At 38.2% G+C, this 25,313-nt stretch overlaps 1 protein-coding gene and 1 pseudogene across 6 annotated transcripts in view; both read right to left on the bottom strand.

Moving 5' to 3' along the window:
• The window catches only part of Wif1 (Wnt inhibitory factor 1), an 84,527-nt gene extending 60,931 nt beyond the window's left edge, over positions 1 to 23,596 (bottom strand). For 4 of the 6 annotated variants that reach the window (XM_021241525.2, XM_004861111.4, XM_004861112.4 and 1 more), the window contains exons 1-2: positions 23,101 to 23,428; positions 22,495 to 22,634 (exon numbers count right to left, since the gene is read on the bottom strand). In XM_021241525.2, coding sequence (XP_021097184.1) covers positions 22,495 to 22,634; positions 23,101 to 23,248 — 288 coding nt within the window. In that variant the 5' untranslated portion in view covers positions 23,249 to 23,428. Of the gene's footprint in view, positions 1 to 22,494; positions 22,635 to 23,100 lie in introns of all 6 variants that reach the window. The other 2 variants (XM_087192246.1, XM_004861109.4) reach the window with 2 other exon arrangements.
• Positions 4,269 to 11,040, bottom strand: LOC147823733 (bifunctional phosphoribosylaminoimidazole carboxylase/phosphoribosylaminoimidazole succinocarboxamide synthetase pseudogene; annotated as a pseudogene).
• Positions 23,597 to 25,313: the final 1,717 nt, after the last annotated feature.

Below are 25,313 nucleotides of genomic sequence, written 5' to 3' on the forward strand. Positions count from 1 at the left end.
TTAAAGACTCTCCTAGATCTGCTCTTCCTTCTTCTAACTCTTAGATATATGCCTCGGGAGCTCTCCTTGGCAAATTAGTCTTTTTGGGGGGAGAGAGGTACTGGGAATTGAACCCAGAGGTTTGTGGATGCTAAAAACAAGCCCTACCACTGTGCTACATCCCAACCCTGTCTTTTCTTTTATGAATACCAAAAAAAGAGCATGCTTATTTGTGCCAGGCATTGTAGTTTACACCTGTAATCCCAGGACTCTGGGAGGCAGAGGCAGGAGGACTGCAAGTTCAGGCCCATTCTGGGCAATTTAGCAATTTATTGAAACCCTTTTTTCGGGGTGGGTGGGGGGAACAGGCTGCAGTTGCAGCTCTTGTGCGACGGCCCTGTGTTCAATCCCCAATATTGGGAAAAATGTAGACTTGTTTGTTTAGATTTCCCTCATTTTGATAAAATGTAACAGATAAGTGATGCTTTTAAAAAAAGCTCTATTCTAGCCACTGATGACAATGACTTTCTGAATTTTGAAGATGATCTACTTGCTTATTCCACACTGCCTTGTCTTTGTGAAAACTGGGGAAAACAACACACTTGCATTATAGCAGAATAAACTTCTTAATATATAAAAATTTTAAAGCATAAATATACAAAAATATATACCCCAAGCACTATTATTTTGAAATATTTATGGATAAATGTACCTACAGGCCTGGGGGTATAGCTAGTAAAGTGCTTGCCTAGCACTAACAAGGCCTTGAGTTCAATCCCCAATATTGCAAAACAACAACAAAAAGTATCTACATATGAAATATGATGAGAAACGCATACAAATGTTTACTTATAGTCATTTAAAATGAGTAGATGTCAGTGGAACAGATTAGAAGATGCAGAAACAACTCCAGACACACTCAGCCATCTCATCTTCGATAAAGGAGCCAAACACCCTCACTGGAGGAAAAATAGCCTCTTTAATAAATGGTGCTGGAAAAACTGGGTTTCAACTTGCCGAAGATTAAAACTAGACCTATATCTCTCACTGTGAACTAAACTAAAATCAAAATGGATTAAAGATCTAAATATTAAAATAAAAATGCTGAACCGGCTGGAAAAGAGGTTAGGTAGAACTCTTGAAGACATTGGTGTAGGAAAAGATTGTATGAACAAAACCTCAGTTGCCTGTGAACTAGCATAATCAACAAGTGGGATCTCTTCTTATTAAAAAGCTTCTGCATAGCAAGAGAAACCACCAGCAGTGTGAAGAGACAATCCACAATGTGGGAAAAAATCTTCACCTGCTTTTCCTCAGGCAAAGGTCTACTATCTCGATTCTATAAAGAACTTAAAAAGATCAGACCTCCCAAATTTAAAGACCGAATCTGAAAATGGGCATCTGAAATGAACAGACATTTCTCAGACAAAGAAGTAGAAATAACAAATAAATACATGAAAAAATGTTCAACATCCCTGGTCATTCGAGAGATGCAAATGAAAACAATGCTGAGATTCCACCTCACTCCAGAAAGAATGGCTGCTATCATGAAATCAACAAATAACAAATGGTGGCGGGGCTGTGGGGAAAGAGGAACCCTGCTCCACTGCTGGTGGGAGTGTAGACTGGTGTAACCACTGTGGAAATCCATATAGAGATACCTCAAAGAACTAGGACTGGAAGTCCCATTGGACCCAGATATTCCCCTGCTGGGGATCTTCCCCAAAGAATTAAAAGAATCATACCACAGTGATATATGTGCTCCCATGTTTATAGCGGCACAGTTCGTAATAGCTAAAACTTGGAAACAGCCCAAATGCCCATCAACTGGAGACTGGATAAAGAAAATGTGGTTTTTTAATAAAATGGAGTACTACTCAGCCATAAAAAATGAGAAATTAGAGACATTTATAGCTAAGTGGATGCACATTGAGGCCATACTCTTAAGTGAAATAAATAGGACACACATGTATAAATACCAAATAGCTTCTCTGGTGTGAGAAACTGAAAGTGTAAATAAGCACTAAAAGGTGTAATAGATAATGTGAAATAGGAAGAAAAGGGGCAAAGGGGAAGGGGAAGTGGGAGGGGAAGGGGAAAGGAAAGAAGGGAATGGAATTATAATGAGAAAATGGAAAATGGAAACAAAGTCTTGTAAATAGGGAGAGGTGGAAGGGTTGAAGGGAAGGCAGGGGAAGGGGAAAAATAAGAACCAAGAGAGATTATGTAAAGGTGCAAATTTTCAATGATGAATGTCATTATATTGTATACCTAAAATGTACCAATGATTAGAATAAATAATCGATAATACGAAATAGGAAGAAAAGGTCCAAAGGGGTAGGGGAAGTGGGAGGGGCAGGGGAAAGGAAAGAAGGGAAAAGAAAAATGCTGAGAAATGGAAAAAATGGAAATAAAGTCTTTGTAAACAGCGAAAGGTGGAGGGGGTGAAGGGAGGGCTAGGAATGGGCAAAAAATAAGAACCAAGATGCATCATGTAAAGGTACAATTCCCAATGAGAAATGTAAATGTATTGTATACCTAAAATGTACCAATAAAAGAATTTTTAAAAAAATTAATAAAATAAAATTTAATAGAAGTGCTTTATTCCTATGTTCAAAAGGAATAACCTGTGCTGCACCATGGGAACGCAATGTTAAGTGAAATAAATCTGACACACAAGCTTAAATATCACATTGTTTTTCTTATATGAGAAACCTGAAGTATAAAGAGCAAAATAAAAAATAGGTAATAGGAAATAAAGATACATATTTTGCAAAAGAGAAGTGGATCAAGATATGGAAGGAGGGGGAGGGAGGGAAAGAAGATGAAAAAAGAATTAAGATGTTTTATGTATATGTCCCTACAAAGATGTACCGATAAAAATAAAAATTTTAAAAAGAAATAACCTGTTTTTTTCTTTAGTAGTCACCCACTAGTCTTGTATTTATAGACTAGAGCTATAGTGTACAACATGGTATCTATCTGATGAGTTCTGTGTCCACAATTAATAAGTATCCCAATGCAAAGCTTCTTACCCTAAGGGACTTTCATAGCCTCCTACGAAGGGGAGAATCACTCACTCCTGCCAGGTATTGATCCCTTACCGCCCCCTACAGGACGACATTTCTGAGTTAAGCTTGCCATAACTATAAAACGCAACCACAGATCAACAACTATTTGTACCACCCAAAGCTTCATTTGGAGGATTTTTAAAAGACCACAACAGAATACTGAAAAGGACACTCTCGGATAGGTCTGTTGGAAGTATGGAGTAGCCATTATAAGCTTTTCAGGAAGAACATATGTGCTAAGAGCCTATACAATGAGCACATGTTTTGACTCAAAAATTCCACTTCTGAAACTCAGTGCTAAAGAAGTAATCCTAATATGGAAAAAGTTTCACACATAAAGTTGCTTTTCATGATGTTATTTAAATAGTGAAAAGTTAGACATAGTCCAAGAAGATGAATGTTGAAATATACCACAGAATATTATATAACCATTTAATAATCAAGTTCATAGACTATGTAAAATCATGGCAAACTGTCTTACTGTCCTTAGGCAAACAGCAGACAAAAGAGAATTATTACTACAACAGAAAAACACTACCTAGAAAAATATCAACATATTCACATTTTCTTAGGTGAGCTAACTATCTATGACTTCCTTCTCCCATTCTTCTCTTTCCTTTTCTGTATTTCCAAAAGTTTTTAGAGAGTGTACTAATTTGTGATAGAAAAAATGTAATGAAGGTAAAATTCACAAAATGATAGTTATATCGAAATTAAGTATAGCACATTCTAAGGAAATCCCATTTACATTACTGAGTAGTAGGTTTTGGAAGTCAGCTAGCAATGTAAAAACCTTGATTTATATCTCTCTTTTCTTTTGGTACCGGAGATCAAACTCAGGACCTTGCGCTTTCAAGGCAGGTGGCAGAACTACTGAGCTAAATCCCCGGCCCTAAAAACCTTGATTTATAACAAAAGAATAAATACCAGAGTTGAATTCTCAGTTCTTCATAAAGGGCCAAAACATAAATAAGCATTAAGAATATCTAGAAAGGGGCTACCACTTGGGGAAGTCTGAAAGGGTAAACACTAGTAGTATAGTCGTCCTGTCTACCTGCCTCAAAATTCAACTCCTAAAGTCAGTCTATTATTCAAGTTGAATGGACTGAAACAAGCTAATAAAGAAACTACATAAAAGTTGCCTAAAATAGAGTTTAGTAGATTTTATTAACATGACCCAGGCAAACAGTGCTTTAAAAAGTTAATTCTGCTCAGTTTATTTTTGCTGTAATTGTATAGTCTGAACTATTTTTCTTACTGTGATTTGAAATCAAATACAAAACTAAGAATAATCCAGAAATGATAATAATGAACAATAAATCGCAGACATTTTGGGACTGAAAGGAAACCCCCTTATTTCACAGATGAGAAATAAAGTGAAATACTTATCTGAGGTCCCAGATAACTGGTGTGGAAGCTGGGCTGGAAGCCAGAGTTCCTGAGGCCAGCTCAGTGTGACACTCTCAGTTCAGAGAGCAGGACACCAGTCATTTGCAGTGGAATTGGGGCACCTGGCCAGCCTACTCCCAGCTCGTGATCTGGCAGACTATCTTTCTTTGGCCTCATAACTCTCACCTGGCACTAACAGCTCATTAATACAGAGGGAAGAAAAGACCCATCTTTTTCTATGTCTACTAGTTGTCAAGTGCTTTGTACACAGAATGACAGAATGCAACTGTGTTTTGTTGCCACTGTAAAAAGTAAATTAATGATTTCCTTTTAGCACTTGAAAAAGGTCCCAAGACTTTAAGTTGATCAAGATTTAGCTTATGCTGTGGTCTCTAAATGATGTATTGGTCAGGGTTCTCTATAGAAACTAAGCTGATAGGAGAAACATCTCTCAATAGATAGATATAAATATATGAAGTATGATAAAAATTACAGTGAGTGTTTAAGCTTTTAAAAATTTATTACAGTAGAAGACACATTGCCATTAATCTCTCTCAAAATACTCTCCCTCACTTTGAAGACAATTTTCCCACCATTCTTGCCACTTTCTGAAGCAATTCTGGATGTCCTCTTTTGCATTATCATTAGTTGTGTTGTCATGGCTGCCTTGATGTTCTGAATCAATTCAGAACATTTATCTTTCATAGTTATTTTGACTTTTGGGAAGAGCCAAAATTTGCATGGTGCCAGATATAATAAATAAAGTGGATAAGGACACACCATAATATTTTTATGCCTGGCTTTCAGTTGGATGGCATGTGGAAGCAGCATTCACATTTTTTCCATCACATCTTGTAAAGACATTCACAAAACACTTCTGAAAGTGGCAAGAATGATTAGATAAGTGTGTTTGAAGTGAAGAGAGTATTTTGAGGAGGTTAATGGCAATGTGTCTTTTATTGTAATAAAATTTTAAAATTTAAACATTCATTGTATATTTTGACCAACCCTGATAAATATAGGTACAAATAAGTGCAGAGAGATGATAAACAATTGGCTCACATGATTATGGAGGCTGACAAATTCTAAGATCTGTAGTTGGCAAGCTGGAGTACCAGAAGGGCATGGTGTAGTTTCCATCTGAATGCTGGCTACTTGGAGACACAGGAAGGAATGATATTTCAGTTTGAAAGCATTAAAGCAGAAGGAGTTCTTGCTGCTTCAGGGGAGGTCAGTTTTTTGTTCTTTTCAGGCTACCACCTGATTGAATGGAGCCCACTCACATTAAGAATATTGATCTGCTTTGATGAAATGTTAATCTCACCCAGAAACATCCTCACAGACCTATCCACAGTAATGTTTGGCCAAATGTCTGGGTACTCCATGGCTGAGTCAAGTGGACACAAAGTTTACCATCATGCATACCATTCTTGCCAACATATTCAGGTCCTGGGATAGAAGGGGGCCAGCCGGATGCCCAGAATGCAGTTTACAAAGGCACTCATTGCCTCAACTCACACAAGACCCTAGGGGCTTCACTTGCCTTGTCCTAATTCTGGCCCTGTGGCTACACAGTAGGGTAGGTCCCTTCACCTCACTTAATTTGCAATGTTTTGTACTGAGAGAACTACTTTCCATTATAGAAAAGACTTCGGTATGCAGGGTTTCTCAAAGAATTGAGGGGAAAATATCTGAAATGTTGAGTACAAAATAGTACTTCTTTCTTTCTTTTTTTTTTTTTTTTAAGATGGGGTCTTGCTAGGTAGTCTGGGCTGGCTTTGAACTTACTATGTAGCCAAGGCTGGCCTCAGATTTGCAGTGATTCTCCTGCCTCAGCCTCCTAGAGCACTGGGATTATAGGTGTGCACCACCACACCTGTCAAGTACTTATTTCTGTTTACTATGCAATGGAAATCTACTTATATTTCCAACTGAAAATATTTCCTAGTAATTCAAATATTTATTGAAGGAATTTTTATTGAAAGGCAAAGGACTTTTTATAAAATTAAAAACACAAATGTTTTGTGAATTATAGAAAAATGCACATCTATTAAAAAATCAGGCTTGAATTATTTTGGCTAAACACCATTTGGTTCAAATTATCAGTTATTCCTCACATTTACCTGTCTAAATTTCATTAATGGGCAATAAAAATCTGTTACTGGGAAGACTGGATGAAAATAAAACAAATGGAAGTTTGTTTTAAACTATTATGCACAATATAAAGAAAAAGTGTCCACTGCTATTAGCTAAATGATAGAACTGTACCAATTTACCCTCCTTCCCTCAGTTTATGAGTGAATGCTTCCTCCGACAAACCTTGGATAGCACAGCACACCCAACAGTAACTCTGAACTCAAGCCTGCAGGTGTCCAAGAAACCAGGCAAGTTTAACCCTCAAACTTTGGGAATCAAAGGCAATCAGCCAATTTGGAGCCAAGTAGGTATTGCCTTAATTCTACTTAACTTCTGAATTATGTATTAACTCAGATGATTCGATATTTGCTGTATACCACAGGACTCTACAAATAAAATTGTCTTTTAAAAAATTGATTTGGACAAATAGGCTGGCTAGTCTTAAGTAATATAGAGGTAGAATAATATATGCTTATATACACATATACTTAGTACCTAACTGCCAGAGTCAAACACAAGCTCTGCAGATGGCTAAAGTGTGACCTTGGACAAGTTACTTAATCTCATATGTTGAATAGCAATAAAAAACAAAACCCCCAAAAACAGTAGCTTTAGTGGTACATGCTGTAATCCCAGCATTCTGGGAGACTGAAACAGGAGGACTGCAAGTTCAAGCTCAGTCTGAGCAACTCAACAACTTAGTGAGGGGAGGATTGTGCATAATAGTTTAAAACAAACCTTCTTCTGTACGGAGATATGGCTCTGGGTGTGAAGGCTCTGGGTTCAATCCCAGTGCTGGGGAAAAAAAGTAAAGGAAAGAAAAGAAAAAAGATGACTCTAGCCTTCAACACACAGAATTGACCTAAATAGTAAATGAGACAATCAAATCCATGTAAATTACTTAACAGAGCTGCTGACTCACAATAAATGCCTAATAAATGTCAACTTAATGATAAGACTTCCAAATGTAAATTCCAGCTCTATTGCCTACTGGCTCTACTACCTCAGGTAAGTTACTTAACTTTTTTGTGATTCAGTTGTCTTTTATTTATTTATTTTTGGTATCTAGAGAAGCATTTATGTTCAATTTTATTTGTTTTCTCTGATTAAAAATCTTTTTGGGGGCCAGGGATTTAGCCCAGTGGTTCCACCACCCGCCTCACAAGTGCAAGGTCCCAAGTTTGATCCCCTCCCAAAATCTCTTTTTTCTATTTTACTTATTTTTCTGCAGCTAAACTAGAAACATATAGCCCCATCCCCATGGCATGAAGTGATATTCTTATAAATTATATTCTCTGATTTTCGTATCAACCTGCTTCAAGGAAATACATGTATTCAGCATGCTTGCTAACAGTTTGGCTCACACCAAGTGGTCGTTTAATCCAAATATCTGAGTGGCAAGCTGAGCTGATTGTTCTGGAGAAAGTATGGTGGAACAGCCGAGACTACTGGGTAGGTGAAGAGAGGACCACACATCCTGAGCTCCCAAGTCTGACGTGAGGGGAGGACAGTTGATAACTGGGTATGTTACCAGCCATCACCAGGCCTAAACCATTGGCTCTGCCGCCACTGCCATGAATACATTTGGAATGTCATCCTCTTCACACTCAGCTTTAATCCTCAGAATCTCCTTTGGGCCTTTCTGGGTAGATGTTACTTGAAATTCACAGGGAATCCCATAATTTCCACAATCCTTCTTGATTATTTCACAGTGACCAAGCTTGGAAGTTGAGCCCATTAATACTACAACCCTGCACTGGCTTTCTGATTTCAAAACTAACTCCACTCTCTCTGCAAACCACTCAGAGATTTTCTTTACCATCTGGAGCCCTTCAGGTGTTACTTTCTTGAGATCACAATAAGACTGTTTGTCTTTCTGCTGGCTTCCATCTCCCAGTGGCAAGGAATTATTCTTAATAACATAAGTGAGAACAATTTCTTTGGTGGTCACATCAACACCAAATTCAATCTTCATATCAGGACCAACGTACAGTTCTAGGGCAACCAGGATTTCTCCCATATTTCAAAAATAGCTTGTATAGCATGACTCATGATGCCCACTTCAGTTTGGCCTATAAGAAGTCCAGCTAAGCAAAATTTTTGCAGCAATTCGTTGTTCCTTAGACCACTGCAGATCATTATTAGCATCATTCTTGAAAAATAGCTCCACTTTAGGTGGCTAACCCTTAAATCCTTCCTTGATACTAGGATTTCTTTTGAGAAAAGAACTAGTGCTATTCTTTTTTTAAAATTAAGTTTATTGGTACAATTTAGATATACATAATGATTGCATTCATCATAGGGAATTTGTACCTGTACATGATATGTCTTAATTCTTATTTTTTCCCATTCTTTTCCCCTTCCCTCAACCCTTCTTCCCCTCCTTGTTTACAAAAGCTTTGTTTCTATTTTATCTTTCTTTTCTCATTTTTTCCTTTTCCTTTCTCCCTTTCCACCTTCTCCCTCCCTAGTGTCCCCTCCCTTTTGAACTTTTTCTTTCTATTTTACATTGTCTATTATACATCTCACTCCAGAAAGAATGACTATTATCAAGAAATCAACCAATGACAAATGCTGGAGGGGCTGTGGGGAAAAGCAACATTTCTTCACTATTGTCGGGAGTGTAGACTGGTGCAACCACTATAGAAACCAGTGTAGAAAGTCCTCAAAAAACCAGGACTAGTCTCTGTAAATAGGGAGGGATGGAGGGGTTGAAGTGAGGTCAGGGGAAGGGGGAAAAAAGAAAAAAGAAAAAGAAAAACTTGAGAGAAGAAGAAGAAGAAGAAAAAACAACCGGGACTCCAGGGCTAGAGGTTCCTTTGACCCAGTTTCTTGTTATCTTCCCCAAAGAATGAAAAGCATCATGTCACAGTGATATATGCACACCCATGTTTATAGCAGCACAGCTTGTAATACATCTTGGAAACAACCCAAATGCCCATCAACCAATGAATGGATAAAGAAGATGTGGGGTTTTTTTTTATACAACAGAGTACTACTCAGCCATAAAGAAGGATAAACTCGAGACATTTATAGCTAAATGGATGGACCTAAAGACCATACTCTTAAGTGAAACAAACTGGACACATGTGTGTAAATATCCCATTCTTTCTCTGATGTGAGAAACTGAAAGTATAAAAAAGTACCAGTTGCTATTCTTCAGCAAACCCATTCAATTGGAATCATTTCACAATGGGGCACAATGAAAGCTCCACATTTTCTGGTGCAAGAAGTTTTGATGCCTGCTTCCTGCAACAGTTGAAAAATACAACCAGTAATCCTATTGGAGGTTGCAGCTTTTCCTTCCAGGTGATTCTTTCTGGCTGCCTTTCCTGCTCTAATTTGGTCCTTGGCCTGAAGAAGGACTTTTCCTGGACTATCTAACAATTCATAGACTTCTTTTGCTTTGCCTTCATAAAGTTTTTTTTACCAATGTTCAATACCTCTGCTGTTGCCAAGATCCTGAGTGGGCTGGAGGCAGTAACCACGCTGGAAAGAGAGCTCAGTTGTTATTTTTGTAAAATGAGAATATTAGTAGTGTTTGTCTAATGGGGTTGTTGTGAGAACTAGATAATGATGAAAAGCGATTATACTAGAACATAAAAAAATACTTAATCATTAGCTATTTCCTTCTATTTTCTTTTCTTCTTTCTTCCTTTTTCTTCTCCATCTCCCCATTCCTTCTTCAATTTATCATGCTTTTCTTATAGGCCAAAAGATGCTTTCAAAATTATATAAATTAATCTCCAACTTTAGCAAGGACACTTTTCTTAACAGAATACTATAAGGTACCAATAATTTCCATATATGAGAATTTTATATTTTTGATAAGTATGTATGCATCAAGGCTGAAGAAATGCAAAGCTGATTATGTGAAATAGCTGAAGAAACAGGATATCTGGCATAGAGGAAAGATGAGTTGAAGGGGATGAGAGTTGGCCTCATTTTCAATGAGAAAGGGATTAAAAACATGTACCCACTGGCTCCAAGCAGGAGGAGAGGCCCAGGGCCAGGACTCAGATATGGCCAGGCATCCCAGTGGAACTTCAGTTGGGATTGGGGGGTTAGCTGTGTCTCTGGCTGTCTATGGTACCCTCTGGCATGCGTGGGATATAGGGGGCCTGCTAAGGAAAAGTTTGTTTATGCAGCTGCTTGGAAAATAAAGGAGGGAGGTAAAGTTGAACACATATATTGAAAGATTCTAAGGCTTGGCCCTTAAGATGAGGGCTGATATCTACGGGGACATGGGCTGTAGGAACAGGGTCTTAAAGTACCAAGTAACAAAGCTCAATGCTAAACTGTGGGAAGGGGTAGACATCCCATTTCTGCATAGGACACCAAAGTGCTCTGAGGCCTTACATCCTGTGGAGAATACAGACCACCTTGACACCTTAGCAATTATCACTTAAGGAGCTCCGATAGATTGCCTGGACCTGGGAAGCTGTCTACTCACTAGTGTCACCATAGTGGAGCACAGGTGAAGATATTTCCATCCAAGATAGCATATGTGGAGTCTTTCTAAGAACTCAGCTGATCTTTTCTAGAGAAGGAGTAGGTGTAAATGATCCAAAGGTCCTACACAAGCAAAGGGGAAACAAATCAGCAAATTTAACAGTATCAGTGCAAGTAGGACTCTCCAAAGGTAAATTGGTAAAGGCTAGGGATATTCAATTACACTGAGAAGACAGATTTTGGCTCTTTATGAAGAACAACTTTCTAGAATTAACACAACAAAAATAATTATTAAAACCCTGTCACTGGGTGTATCTCAATCAGAGACTGAGAGACCACAATTCACGGATACATTGAAGTAAGGGTGGGCTTAACAACCTGCATGAGTTCTAGAATCTTTTCCAACTAGGCTATTATGTGTCTTCTAAAGGTACAGCCAGAAGAGACCAAGAATAAACTATACGAACATGGAATGGTAACCCAAAACATAAGTCCTACATAAACGAGCAATTTTTTAAAAGGAAGAAATACATCCAGTAGACCCTTGAGTTATGACCAGCCTGACACCAACAACTTGGGTTATGACCAGAATTTTAGTTTTAACTTACGACAAAAGTCTTGAGTTACAATCTGAATGCTGGCTGCTTGTGCTTCCAGATGTTCTCAGATACAGATTTAACCCTGTTCTGGAAGGAACATTACAACATCCTTTCTTGTGTGGGGTCAATTGAGAAATCCTTGGCCAGTGTCTCTCTAAGGACCCTAAGATCTGTCTGCTGTATACAGAAAACAGACTTTGAAGGCTGTGCAGAGAAGCCTGAGCCTTCAATTGACCAACCTGAGTTACAACCAGACTTTGTGAATGAATTGAATTTGTAAGTCCATTGTAATCTGTATGTAATAAAATCACATTTTTAGGGACAATGAATGTATGAGAAGGTTCATCTTCCAACCTACTAAATATTTAATGGGTAACTGAAATGAGTAACAAAGATCACAATACCCAACATGGATCTGATAGATAGATCGTCCCTGAAGCCTCAAAAAATTGTTGAGGTGGAAAATTCCCCGAGAAGTAATTTTTACATTGCCATCTGCTGGCTACTGCTATAAGTAACAGCAATATAAGTACAACCTCAAATCCAATCAAGTTCTAACTGGAACCAGGAATATTAACTGAACTTTCAAATGGTAGGAATCAAATGGATTTACTAAGAACTCTTAAGCCAAATACCAGGGTAATTCTACAAGGGTTCTGGGAATCCATTTGGTCCCTGCCTTAAGTATGAGATGCCCCACATGGACTTAAGATGTGACTTCTCCCAGGGGTACATCCATGACTGATGCTGAAATAAACCTTACAAACATGGGTGTTATCCTTACCAAGTCCTACCATATAGGCTTATCCAGGCTTATCTTTATTTCCCACAAACTAGTTACCTCAAGAGTTGTTATGGATGTTATACCTGGGACAGCTTATTTGTTCTATCACCTAGCAATATATTGACATTTATCATATCTATCTCCAAATCATTAATAGCAAGTGGAAAGCAGAATTCATTAGGCTTAGTTATCCCAAGTATACACAATCTATGAAGTGAACCAGAACAAAAGTTGGTCTGATTGGGCATATTGTAATTTTCTGGGTGTCAGGGTACAGCCTGAAAAACACCAGAACCCTATACAGACAGTTCACTCTCCCACAACAGAGCTAATGCTCTGTCCTCAGTACTGTCAGAGCATCTTGCTTACACTGCAATTATAAAATATTCAATATTGTACCATTGTTATTTTGGGTCATGTCTGTTTCACACCAGATGTTGAGAGCAAACTTCGTATCCAATTTATATTGGTCTTTTCAGTGTTCAGTGTAAATGTTGGCCTTAGGTAGGACCATAATAATTTTTATTGAGTTGAGAGAAGAAAGGAGGAGGAGGAGGAGGAAGAGGAGGAGGAAGAAAGAAAGAAAAGAAAAGAGAAAGGAAAGAAGGAAGAAGAAAGAAAGAAGAGAAGAAAGAGAGAGAGAGAAAGAAAGAATATGAAGGATAACATTCATATGCCTATCTGAGGAAACCAGGGAAGAACAGTGATTATTCTGTGACTTTGGAGCTTTAAATAATGATCAATTTTCAAAGAAAATAAAATACTTGACAAAGCAGGCTTATTCCCAATAACTCCATATCCAGTGTTCAACCCTTCCTTCTTTAAACTGAAGGATCATCTGACAAGCTTAATTTCTGTATTTTTACTGTACTTTTCTTGATGCTTAAAAGGTAGTGTGGGAGTTAAAAAGAGAGTCCAAGTCAAAACATCGTTTTCCTTATGCAAGCTCCCTCTTATGTTATGTTCAAAGTTCTAGAGTCCATTAGAAAATAAACAGATTTCTTGCACTTCTATGCACTACCAAAAGTAGTTTGTTATAGTTTTGTGTCCTAATTAACAAGAAAGAAAAGAGAAAAGTCATCACAAAACCCTTCAAACGATTAATAAGAGAGAAGAGCTGAATGCGGGTGTGGAGAAGCCACTCTACCCAGCACATAATCAAATTTGACTCAATACATCCCTGGGATGAACTTGCAAGGTCTTGAGTCCATTCACTATATGATACACAAGGCATAAACCTGCCTAGCTTATTTCACTCTTCTACTTCTCTGTCCCAGACACCTCTGATCCTGAGCCCCTCTCCCGGTTCCCACTACCTCTCAGATGAGATTCAAGGCTTCTCATAATCACCTAGAACATTCCTTCCCCTTTAAGACCTCCATGAATTTCAACACCCTGGGCCCTCCATGTGACAGGGTTTTTTCACCCCTGGTGGATCTGACTCATCCTTTGGGAATTAATTCAAATATCACCAATTCCAAATGCTCAGTGAAATACTCTTGGCTCCTTCCCTCCCTCAGGAGGAAAACCAGTGGTTTCTTTTATCTTCTTAACCAATCCTGAACTTTCTATCTTCACTTGGGTGGTGAATATTTGTTTCTTAGACTCTGAGCTTCCTGAGAGCAGATCCTGGGTTCATTCCTCTTTGTACGTTCTGTACCTAACTCTGTGTTTGTTGCCTGTGCGCTTGAATTAGAAAGAAAGTCTGCATGGACTATCACCTATCCACCTCCAATTCATGGAAATGTAACCAAGTTACTCTCATATAACTTTAGTAAGTTGGCTACATCACTACAGCAGAAGAAGCCCTGATCTGACCAAGCCTCCTCTTGAGCTGCAGCTCTACAGAATGAAGGACATTTTCATTCCTAATTCTCAAAAACGTTCCCTCAGAATACTCATCTTATTTGTTAGGGGCAGTAAAGCTACAATTGAAAATAAAGTGCTTTATTAATTATCATACCTTTCTACTTCACTACAATAATTTCAAAGACCTTTATTGGTGCAAATAATTTAGAGTCAGGAATACTGGTGAAGGGTTTGTTTATGCACTTTTACACCACCATGGAAGGATGACATAGTGGAGTTTACATTTATGTCATGTAAATCTGTATAGAACCAGATGTGGCTTACAAGTTACCTTGTAACTCATCTCCACCAAGCGATAAAGCCTTTTTTTCTGGCAAAAGTTTGAGAAGCTAACTGCTGTTTTCTATCAGCAGATACAACAGATGGCTGGCACATGCCTGCTTTGCTAAATGAAATGGGTTCTCTGCAGAATTACTCTTTGATCCCTAGTGGCATGTTCACAACAACACAATCCAAAATACCACAGTGCAGCAGATCTAAACATTAAAAGTTTAAAGCTGTCCTTTTGATATGAGTACCTCTTTTAAAAAAACATGCCCACAGTATGTAAACATATTCACATTCCTGCTTTGAAATCATGGAACAGGGGCCAGAAAAAGAGACATTTCTTTCACTTGGTGATACTAATCCAGACTAAGGTGTGATGACCAACCCTGGGACTACAAAGGTACAGAAACATGTGGGTAATAATTATAGTACCCTAACAATCATAACCCTATTAGAAAAAAATGTGGACAGTACACATATAGGGATTTAAATAATAAGTACTACCATAACTTCAGGATTGGAAAGAGGTGTTTAAGGGTGTTTGGCAGTTCCTTTGTAGCTAGAGGGGAAGTACTTGAATTAAAATTCATCCTCAATCGTTATTTGATTTTTGTCTAGAGAGAAAGGCAATAATAATAATAATAATAGTTTAGGTCTTTGAGTTCAATCAATCCAATGTGAAACTTGAGAGTACAAACTGCAGCCAAAATTTAATGGGACCAGGGTTACATCATACCAAACACTGCATTGAAAAACTAAGCTATCTAGGGCTATAGGGGTACTTATTAATGAGATTGTGTTATCCAGTCGATATTAAAGAAACATGTCAGTAGAACTGCTGTTGTTTTTTAAATTAGCATATATGTGAGTCAGTTGTCAAAGAAATGGCCTATTTTCTGTTTCTCTTTTTTCCCCCAATGGGTCTTTCCTCACATTAAAGCTGAGTTTGGTGGGCCGGGGATTTAGCTCAGTGGTTTCGCCACCTGCTGCGCAAGCACAAGGACCCAAGTTCGATCCCCAGTACCAAAAATATAAAGCTGAATTTGGGTTGTACTGATTGGAGCCATTCACTAAGGCAGGACTCTTGTGGCAAAGTACTCAAGTTTTCTTTACACTTAATTCTTTATTGCTATTGTTATTATTTCTGATAAGGTCATAAATTCATTTAAAATTAACCTTACGTGTTGGGAAATATTTCACTTGGTACACTGAGTCTTAAACATTTTTAATATTTTCTATTTTTGTTGGTCATACATAAAAACAAAGGAACATGTTTCTGGAGTTTAACCCAATATAGCCAATTCTTCTGCAATATACATATCCCCAGGGCTGTAGACAAAATTCTGCTCTTCCTTTCCTGTATCCAGACCAGTACTTTACAGTTTTGTTTTAAAACATCTTGAAATTAAGAAAAATGAAGCTACACCACTGACTTCTACTGGTTATAAGAATTCTGCACACAATTCATGATACAAAGCTTACTCCCAGACCTGGACCAGTTAGTTCAGATTTCTAAAGCTTGTTTAGTGATGCAACTGGTATATTTGAGGTTAATATTAGCTGGTTATCTTCACTTAAGAGTTTGTATTCCAAAGATACCAATTTTGACCCAACCCTTGCTATCCATCTCAGAAATCCAGGGCTTTAGTCACAAGGAAGATGGAAAGCTAGTACAGATGGTTCAGCATAAATCATCACCACTGCTAAAAAAAGGCAACATTAAAAAAGATGCTTCATTAACTAAATACTGAATTACATGCATCTCATCATGTTTATGCAGCTGATAGAACATATTATAGTTATCAGGTCTACATGATCATTATAAACAAAGATCTATTTATAAAACCAGTATTTATTATGCATCAAACCTGTTCATATGGAAATCATCAGTGGTATCCTAATGTTAGAATTCAGATTTGTCTAACAAAACTTCTCATTAAATTTTTACTTGAAATCCATTAGGTTTAAGATGTGTTCTTTTCCAAATAAAATATTTAACTAGGTAGTGCCTAATTTAGAATCAGAAAGCCCCTGCCTGTCTCAAATTTAGAGAAAAAGATTAAGGCATTCCTCAATGAAAAATATCAATTAGTAGAGTAGCTGGATGCAAGGTCAACACTCAAAAGACAATAGCCTTCTTGTACACTAATAACAGACTCACTGAGAGAAAAATTAGGGAAACAATTCCTTTTACAATAGTATCCAAAAAAATGAAATATCTAGGAGTCAGTCTAACAAAGGAAGCAAAAGACCTCTACACAGAAAACTACAGCACTCTGAAAAAAAGACATTGAAGAGGATATAAGAAAATGGAAAGGCATCCCTTGTTCCTGGATAGGAAGAACCAATATAGTGAAAATGGCCATACTTCCAAAACTGCTATATAGATTTAATACAATGCTGATTGAAATTCCAACAATATACTTCACAGAACTAGAGAAAACAATCCAAAAATTCATTTGGAACCATAAGAGACGTAGAATAGCAAAAGCAATTCTAGGCAACAGAGACATGGCTGGGGGTATCACAGTCCCCAATTTGAAACTATACTACAAAGCTACTGTGATAAAAACAGCATGGTACTGGCAAAAAACCAGACCTGAGGATCAGTGGAATAGACTTGAAGATGCAGAAACAACTCCAGACATACTCACCACCTCACCTTTGACAAAGGAGCCAACCATCCTCACTGGAGGAAAGACAGCCTGTTCAATAAATGGTGTTGGAAAAATTGGATTTCAACCTGCCAAAGATTAAATCTAGACCCATATCTATCATCATGCACTAAACTAAATCGAAGTGGATTACTAAATTAGATTACAGAAATACTAAACTTGCTGGAAGATAAGTTAGGTAGAACTCTTGAAGACATTGGCATAGGAAAAAAATCCTCAGTAGCATAGGAACTAGCACAAAGAATCAACAACTGGGATCTCTTCTTATTAAAATGCTTCTGCACTGCAAGAAAAAACACCAACAGAGCTAAGAGACAACCTACAATGTGGGAAAAAATTTTTAGCAGCTGTACCTCAGACAAAGGACTACTATCTAGAATATATAAAGAACTCAAAAAAGTCAGACCCCCCAAGTTTAAAGACCCAATTCAAAAACAGGCATCTGAAATGAACAGACATTTCTCAGACAAAGAAGTAAAAGCAGCAAATAAACATATGAAAAAATGTTCAACATCACTGGTCATTCGAGAGATTGCAGATGAAAACAACACAGATTCCACCTCACCCCGGAAAGAATGGCTGCTATCAAGAAATCAACCAATAACAAATGCTGGCGGGGGTGTGGGGAGAAAGGAACCCTTCTTCATTGTTGGTGGGAGTGCAGACTGGTGCAAGCACTATGGAAATCAATATGGAGATACCTCAAAGAACTAGGGCTAGTGGTCCCATTTGACCCAGCTATTCCCCTGCTGGGTATCTTCCCCAAAGAATTAAAAGTATCATACCACAGCAATATATGTGCACCCACGTTTATAATATGTATACAGTTTATAATAGCTGAAGCTTGGAAACAGCCCAAGTGCCCAACAACTGGAAACTGGATAAAGAAGATGTGGGTTTTTTATAAAATGGAGTACTACTCACCCATAAAGAATGAGAAACTAGAGACTTTTATAGCTAAATGGATGCATATTGAGGTGATACTCTTTTTTTTTTTTTTTAGTGCTGGGAATCGAACTCAGGTCCTTGTGCTTGCATAGCAGGAGGCAAACCACTGAGCTAAATCCCTGGCCCTTGAGGCAATATTCTTAAGTGAAATAAATAGGACACACGTGTGTAAATACTGAATAGTTTCTCTGGTGTGAGAAACTGAAAGTGTAAATAAGGTTTAAAATAATTAAAATGAATAATTGATAATTTGAAATAGGAAGAAAAGGTCCAAAGGGGTAGGGGAAGTGGGAGGGGAAGGAGAAAGGAAAGAAGGGAAAGGAAAAATTATGAGAAAAGGAAAACATGGAAGCCAAGTCTTTGTAAATAGGGAAGGCTGGAGGGGGTGAAGGGAGGACAGGGAATGGAGAAAAAATAAGAACCAAGATACATCATGTACAGGTAGAAATACCCAATGATAAATGTAAATGTATTGTATACCTAAAATGTACCAATAAAATAATTTAAACAAAAAAATCAACTATTAAAAAGTTATATATAATAAAAGGTATTTCCTCTTAATAGTAAACATCTTTTAAGCCTAAGCCTCTTCAATGGAAACTCTTATCTAAAATCCTTGCATCTAAGGGGCACGCCAGAAAATGAGTATTTGATGAAGGGGTGATAAAAATATACAGTGAATGTTTAAATTTTTAAAAAATTTACATTGTTAATAATCCCCCTTAAAATACCTCCCTCACTTCAAACACACTTATCCCATCATTCTTGCCACTTTCTGAAGTAGTTCTGAAAGTCTTCTTTTGGGTCTTTACTACATGTGGTCAAAATATGGTGAATGCTTCTGCTGAGTGCCATCCAACAAAAAACGAGAATTGTAAAAATTACCATGTGTCCTCATTCACCTTACCCACTGGATCTGGCATTGTGCAATGTCTGGCTCTTCTCCAAAGTCAAAATGACCATAACAGATAAATGTTTTGAATCATTTCAGGACACCAAGGCAATCATGACAGCACAACTGAAGACACTCATGAAAGAAGACTTGCAGAACTGCTTCAGAAAGTGGCAAGAATAAATAAGTGTTTGAAACAAAGGGGAGTATTTTGAGGGGGAATTAATGGCAAAATGTCATTAACTGTAATACTTTTTTAACTTAAGCATTCATGATAGCTTTCAATGACATATTGTATATGGGAAATAAAATACAGCAAAGTTGTCCATGAAAAATAAGAATTTCAGAGAGGGGTGGGGTGGGGATTGGGTGCAGGAAAGCCCTCATAAGCAGATAATTTGTATACCACAAAAGTGAGAATCAGATAAACATTAATGAATCCTTTGGACTCCGTAGATATGATCACCCATGATAGCCACTTGTTTTAGCATTTTGTTGAGTGATGTATAATACAGAAATGATGCCAGATAATAAATAAGGATAAGTATTTATAATACAGGACATCATACATTTTTAAACTTTTACAACTTTTGTACATATTTAGTTGAAAATGATTTTTTAAATTGCATATCAATATACATTCATTGTGGAAAAAGTAAAACATAATAGATGTAAATGTAGCTGATGTTTACCCCTAGGAAGATCAGATGTTGATTGGATGATTTTTTCCTGTGTCTGCCAACCTATTCCCTCATTGAATCAAACAGAAATATAGCACATTACAGGCTATTTAATTTGTCATGAACATTGTTTCCATGGCCTCAGATAGACATCTGAAATATCCTTACTATTGATTCATTATATTCTGCTGCTGTTGCTGGATATTTACGTTGTGACTATGTTTTTACTGGTATAAACAGCATGATGCAGAACATTCTTGGATCTAATCTTTTATTCACATTAATGATTATTTCCTGAGGATAAGAGTGTAGAAGTAAAACTTCCCAAAGAATCATATCAAGCCTTTTGCCGTCCAGGTGAAACTGCCCTGCAAAATGACTAAACAAACATCAGCCATATATGGCTGTGTACCATTTCCCACATACCAGAGCACTTTTAAAGGTTTGTCCAGCTCAATGTGAACAAATAAACCTCACTGTTAATTTTATTTGCATTTTTCTGAAGGAGAACATGAACACTTTGGTTACTGGACTAATAATTTACTGAAAGTAAATAACACATTATTGCCTCTACTAGTCCTCAATCCTAAAGCAAAATAACTTCATCTACATGTTGCTAAAACATTTAAATATCAAATTTAAAATTTCATTAATCGAGTATGTGTTTTGTTTATGTATTATAGAAATGCCTAAGTGTTTGATATGGTTTAGATGAAATACCTGGATAATACTATGAATTTTTCACTTTCCTCATAAATGTTTTGATGTGACTTGACTCTAGCCATAGATATGTTTCAGAATACTTAACTGGTATTGAAGTACTGGTATTATGTTCAAAATTTCCTTGTATTTCTAACTTACGGCATGGAAATCCATGTAACTTTAGAGAGTAAAAATTAATCTTATTTAAATAATATTTTAAAACATGCTGTTTGGCATTGTGTAGATTTCCCCTTGCCAGCCAGACATTAAATTTCCTTTAGTTACCTGCGATAAAGTACCCAGAAAATACTGAGTGTGAGGGAAAAACAAGTGCTAGATGTTTCATCCTTATGCCAGTTCTATGTTCCCTAACCTTGATAAGACATGTTCCTGAGATTGCATGAGATGCCAATTCACTTTGTATTCAACAAGCATATTTGGAATGTTTGCAAACATGTACTGTTACAAAGCAATAAGAGATTGAATGGCACCCTTTGTTTCAAATTTCATTCTTCAGAATACAAAATTATATGCAGAAAAAAGAAAAGAGTCACTGGCATTTTCTGCCTCTCTTATAGTTACCAAATGCTTTTAGTTAGTAGGGTGCAGTTTAATCTACAATCTGACAGTTCTGATGAGTTCATAAAAGTATGAATTTAAAAATTCCTTTAAAAATATAGAATTAATATTGAGCCCATCTGATAAATGGTCAACCACAAGTGAGTAGATATGAATGAAAAGAAATGATGATGATGATGATGATGATGATGATGATGATGATGAAGGCCATTCCACTGACCTATGACTGATTTCATAGCATTCTAAATTTAACTGTCAAAGAGTATCTATGAAGAGAGAATTGCAGGGAGAAAGAAACAATCTCCCTATAGAATAACAGGAACCTCAGTGAACTTATCTGCAAAATGGGATATTAGAATACAGAGCCTTCCTGTCATGAATTTAAGTGGATCCAAAATGTCATTTTGTTTTGTTTTGTTTTTCTTTAACCACATAACAATGGAAGTGCTGAAGGGTCTGGACTTGATCTATTTTAGAAGTAGAATTTTAAAAAAAGAAATAAAGAACAAAATTGAGGGGAAAAAAGAGCTAAAATGATTACACCCATACTATAACAGGCAATTAGGGCGGGGGATTTAGATCAGTGGTTTCAATGCCTGCCGTGTAAGCGCAAGGACCCGAGTTTGATCCCCGGTACCAAAAAACAAAAGCGAAAACAAAAAAACAAACAGGCAATTAGAGGAAAACATAGTAGTTTCTCAATTTTAAAGTTACTTTTATAAAGTGTTTTCTCAATCACATTCTTCTTGAAAATAGCCATTTAGATAATTTTAGAACAAAAAAGAGCAGAGAATGTGATTCTTAATTATAATTACAATGATTTTCGTAGTAGATCCATTATATTCTCCAATTGTACCATAGAAATCAAATTCACATAAGCATTTTATTCTCTTTCCATTTATATTATACTGGTAATGTATAAAAGGTAACATACAAAGATGCTAATGTGCTAAGGAATAAAAGGAATGCCTCATAAAAATAGATTCCAATTTTCTTTTTCCCTCAGAAAAGTATTTTAAATCGTAACTTTGAAAATCAATAGGTTGTAATATTACAATGTTCTTGTATGACACCTCTTGAGTCTATGAACTTCTACCAGAAATATAAAACATTCATACTGCAGTGACAAGCATTCACCATATCAGCTTTTTAAAATATATAATGTCAAACTCCTTAAATAGACATAAAATTTTGTTTTAAAGTATAAACAATGTCACAAGTGATTAATACATACTATGGAAATATTCTTTTAAGTATTATTTTACATTTTAATGTGTTGATGATCACAGAAGCAGGGTGATGTTAATATTTGAGGTCTTTATATTTCCAGTAGCCCGTGACCCTATGAGAAAGTACTCTTTAAAACTGTAAAACATACTACATACATACACTACTATTTATTTCTATTTGCCATCAGGCAGTACAATATCAAAGGGTAATTTCCTCCACCCTTTCTGGTTACCAGAACTTACCTGCCCTGCAGCTTGCCAGGTAAAATTCATGGAATGGATGTTGACAGGAATAGCTGGCATTCTCTGCTGTGCTTTTCTGAAATCATGTGTGAAAGGGGCCATTTTCCCCTCAGAAACAATTAGGATATCTTCTTCAAATCCTGTTAATAAACAGAATTATAAAACTAGGTGGACTGCAAAGAATCCAAATCAGAAGTATCATGCAAAAAAAACCCCCAAAGAATTAGTACGGATCACTTCTTTTCACAAAGCACCTGTCTTTGGTACCAACTACACTACTGAGATTATTTTTCCACTTGAAAGATGAAGAAGGATGCTAACAGGCACATGCTTTCAGGGAAAAGAACGGGCATGGATTAACTGGTGCCAAGAAAAGAAAAAAAAAGCTGGACGCACCTAAAACGTAGGGCGGTAACAACAACCAAGTGTGATGGGCTTTGGCTTCTCGAGAGAAGTTTATAAGGTTTCAGATGGAAAACATCCAATTCGGGGGGGTGGGCGGTGCCTTTGGAAGTGAAGTTTTAAAATATACTAAATGCTTATACCCCTAATCTACTGGAGTAAAGACGTATATGCAGGGGAAGGTGTCGGACGCCTGGGCCTTACCTATGAGCACTCTCGCCTGGTGAGCATCGATCCACAAGTACAGGCTTTCCTCTGGCGGCTGCCCGGCCTCCGCCCGCAGCGCGAGCAGGCAGGGGAGGATGCTGAGGAGCCGCAGCGCGGCGGACGGGAAGGAGCTTCTCTTGGCCATGCTGCTGGCGACCTCCTCGCTGCTGGTGCCACTCCTTCCGCCGCACCTCGACCACCTGCGGCCGTTAAGCTCTCGGCTGGGCTTCAGCCCTCTTAGCCAGAGCTGCTTCCACTTGGACAGCTGAGCGTGCAACCTCCTGGCTGCGGTGCGAGTGCGCCTGGGAAAGCTGGAGAGGAGGGAAGGAGGAAGGAGGGGTTGCGCAGGCGAGACGCAAGGCTGACCAAACTGGAGTTGACAAAACACCCAGCAGTGCCAACCGTCAGGGGGTCAAATACAGGGAGAGAGGAAGGGCCGGAAGGGTTGGCGCGAGTGAGGGGCTAGCCAGAAGCGGGGCCCGCTAGGCCGCCAGTGGGGTGGGGTGGGGGGCGCTGTAGGGCGCGCAGGGGCGGAGCCCTAGACCCGGGAGAGGGCGCCCTGTCCGGGAGAGCCAGTGCTGCGCCCGCCAGGCACCTTTGGTCGGGACGCCTTAGGAGGAGCGCACGCAAAAGCACCCCAAGGACATCACTCGCCTCCTCTTCGGCCAGGAGTGGCATGGGCGTTGGCAGAGTTGGGGGAGTGCTACTGTGGATTGGGCGCTAAGGACAGTGAGGATGATTCGCTTTTCTACTCCCGTGCTAAGCGAGGAGCAACTGCCTGGGGGGCCGGCTGCGGGCGCTCGGTTTGGCGCAGCGCATTTCTTCTGCACTTGCTGGACACCCAACAGGTGGCCGGCGTTTCTCTGACCAGCAACGCCTAGAAGAGCTCTCCAGGTTTTGATAATACTGGTACGTAGTAGTACCTGACCCCCTGAAGGTAGGGCTCCCCTGAAGTCTTGAATATCTTCACATTTGATGATGGTTTATAAAAAATTGGAGGCGCGTGCACAGTTGCTGAAATCACAAGCGCTTGAGAACAAGACCAAGGCTCTGGCCCGGCCTGTGGGAAATGTGCTAAGCAGGCAGTGGGGTGTCTACAGCACCCCCACATCCACCTGAACACCAGGGCAAAGGATTTATATCTCTTGCCTAATTGCTTGGATGTGCAAAGAAAATGAAAGCAAAAGGTTTTTCCAAAACTTAAAAATTCTGTTTTCAGACTCACCAAAGCTTTGTTTACTTCTCTTTGTTCTTTAGTGCCCAGTTGCTGCTGCGACAAATGCCTCAAGGAGTAGGTGTCTGGGACTGGGCATGGTGTTTCGCTCAGCCCTTTGTAGAGTAGTGGATGCTCCAAAAGGGAAAAAGCAAACAAACCACTGAAGAGAAGCTGGACGTGTGCATGCATTAAATAAAAGTTAAGTTAAATAAAAGTTAAGTCCTAAAAAAACAGAATGGACACTTCCAATGATGAAATATGCCTAGCTATCCAACTGATAGATAAGGGGACGAGAACTAGAGGAGAACTCTGATTAGGGCATTTGAACTTACAGTGCCTTCGTTTCCAAAGTACTTTTTAGTGCTTATTTAATCCTCACAGCTCTGTGAAGTAGAAGCGATTATTTTTCCAGTTTTACTGCTGGAAAAATAACGCTCAAAGTCCGGTATATTGACTACAGATATCCAATTGGTAAGGGTTCAAGTCCCAGCATTCTGTGGTGTCCTGACCCTTCTCCATACTGTACCAGGGAATTGAACCCAGGGCCTTCGCAGTGTGCTACATTCCCAACCCCTTTTTATTATTTTGAGACAGTGTCTCACTAAGTAACTAAATTCTCCAAGCTAGTCTCAAATTTTTAATCCTGCTGCTACAGCCCCCTAGAGTGCCAGATTACAGGTGTACACCACTGTACCTGTTGGTTGTTCTGGTTTTGAAGCTCATTCTCCTATCCACTGCTTCAGTCTGATATGTAAATCATAATTGCTTGCATCCAAAGCTTCACAACGATTGTTCCTTTAAAATATTTACCTCTTTGTGCTTGCTTTGGCAGCACATATACTAAAATATTTAACTTTTCTAACATGCTATTACTTTTTGTTTCAGTGAATATTCATTTATTTAACGTATTAATGCATTACTTTTAAAACACTTTAACAATGTAATGCCAGTATCACTCAGTTAAAGGTAATTTCACAACACAGACATTTTCTTT

Source organism: Heterocephalus glaber, unplaced genomic scaffold (assembly GCF_053883595.1).
Source record: "Heterocephalus glaber isolate CG9 unplaced genomic scaffold, H.glaber_assembly_v1.0 deba00001569, whole genome shotgun sequence".
NCBI classification, from domain to species: Eukaryota; Metazoa; Chordata; class Mammalia; order Rodentia; family Bathyergidae; genus Heterocephalus; species Heterocephalus glaber.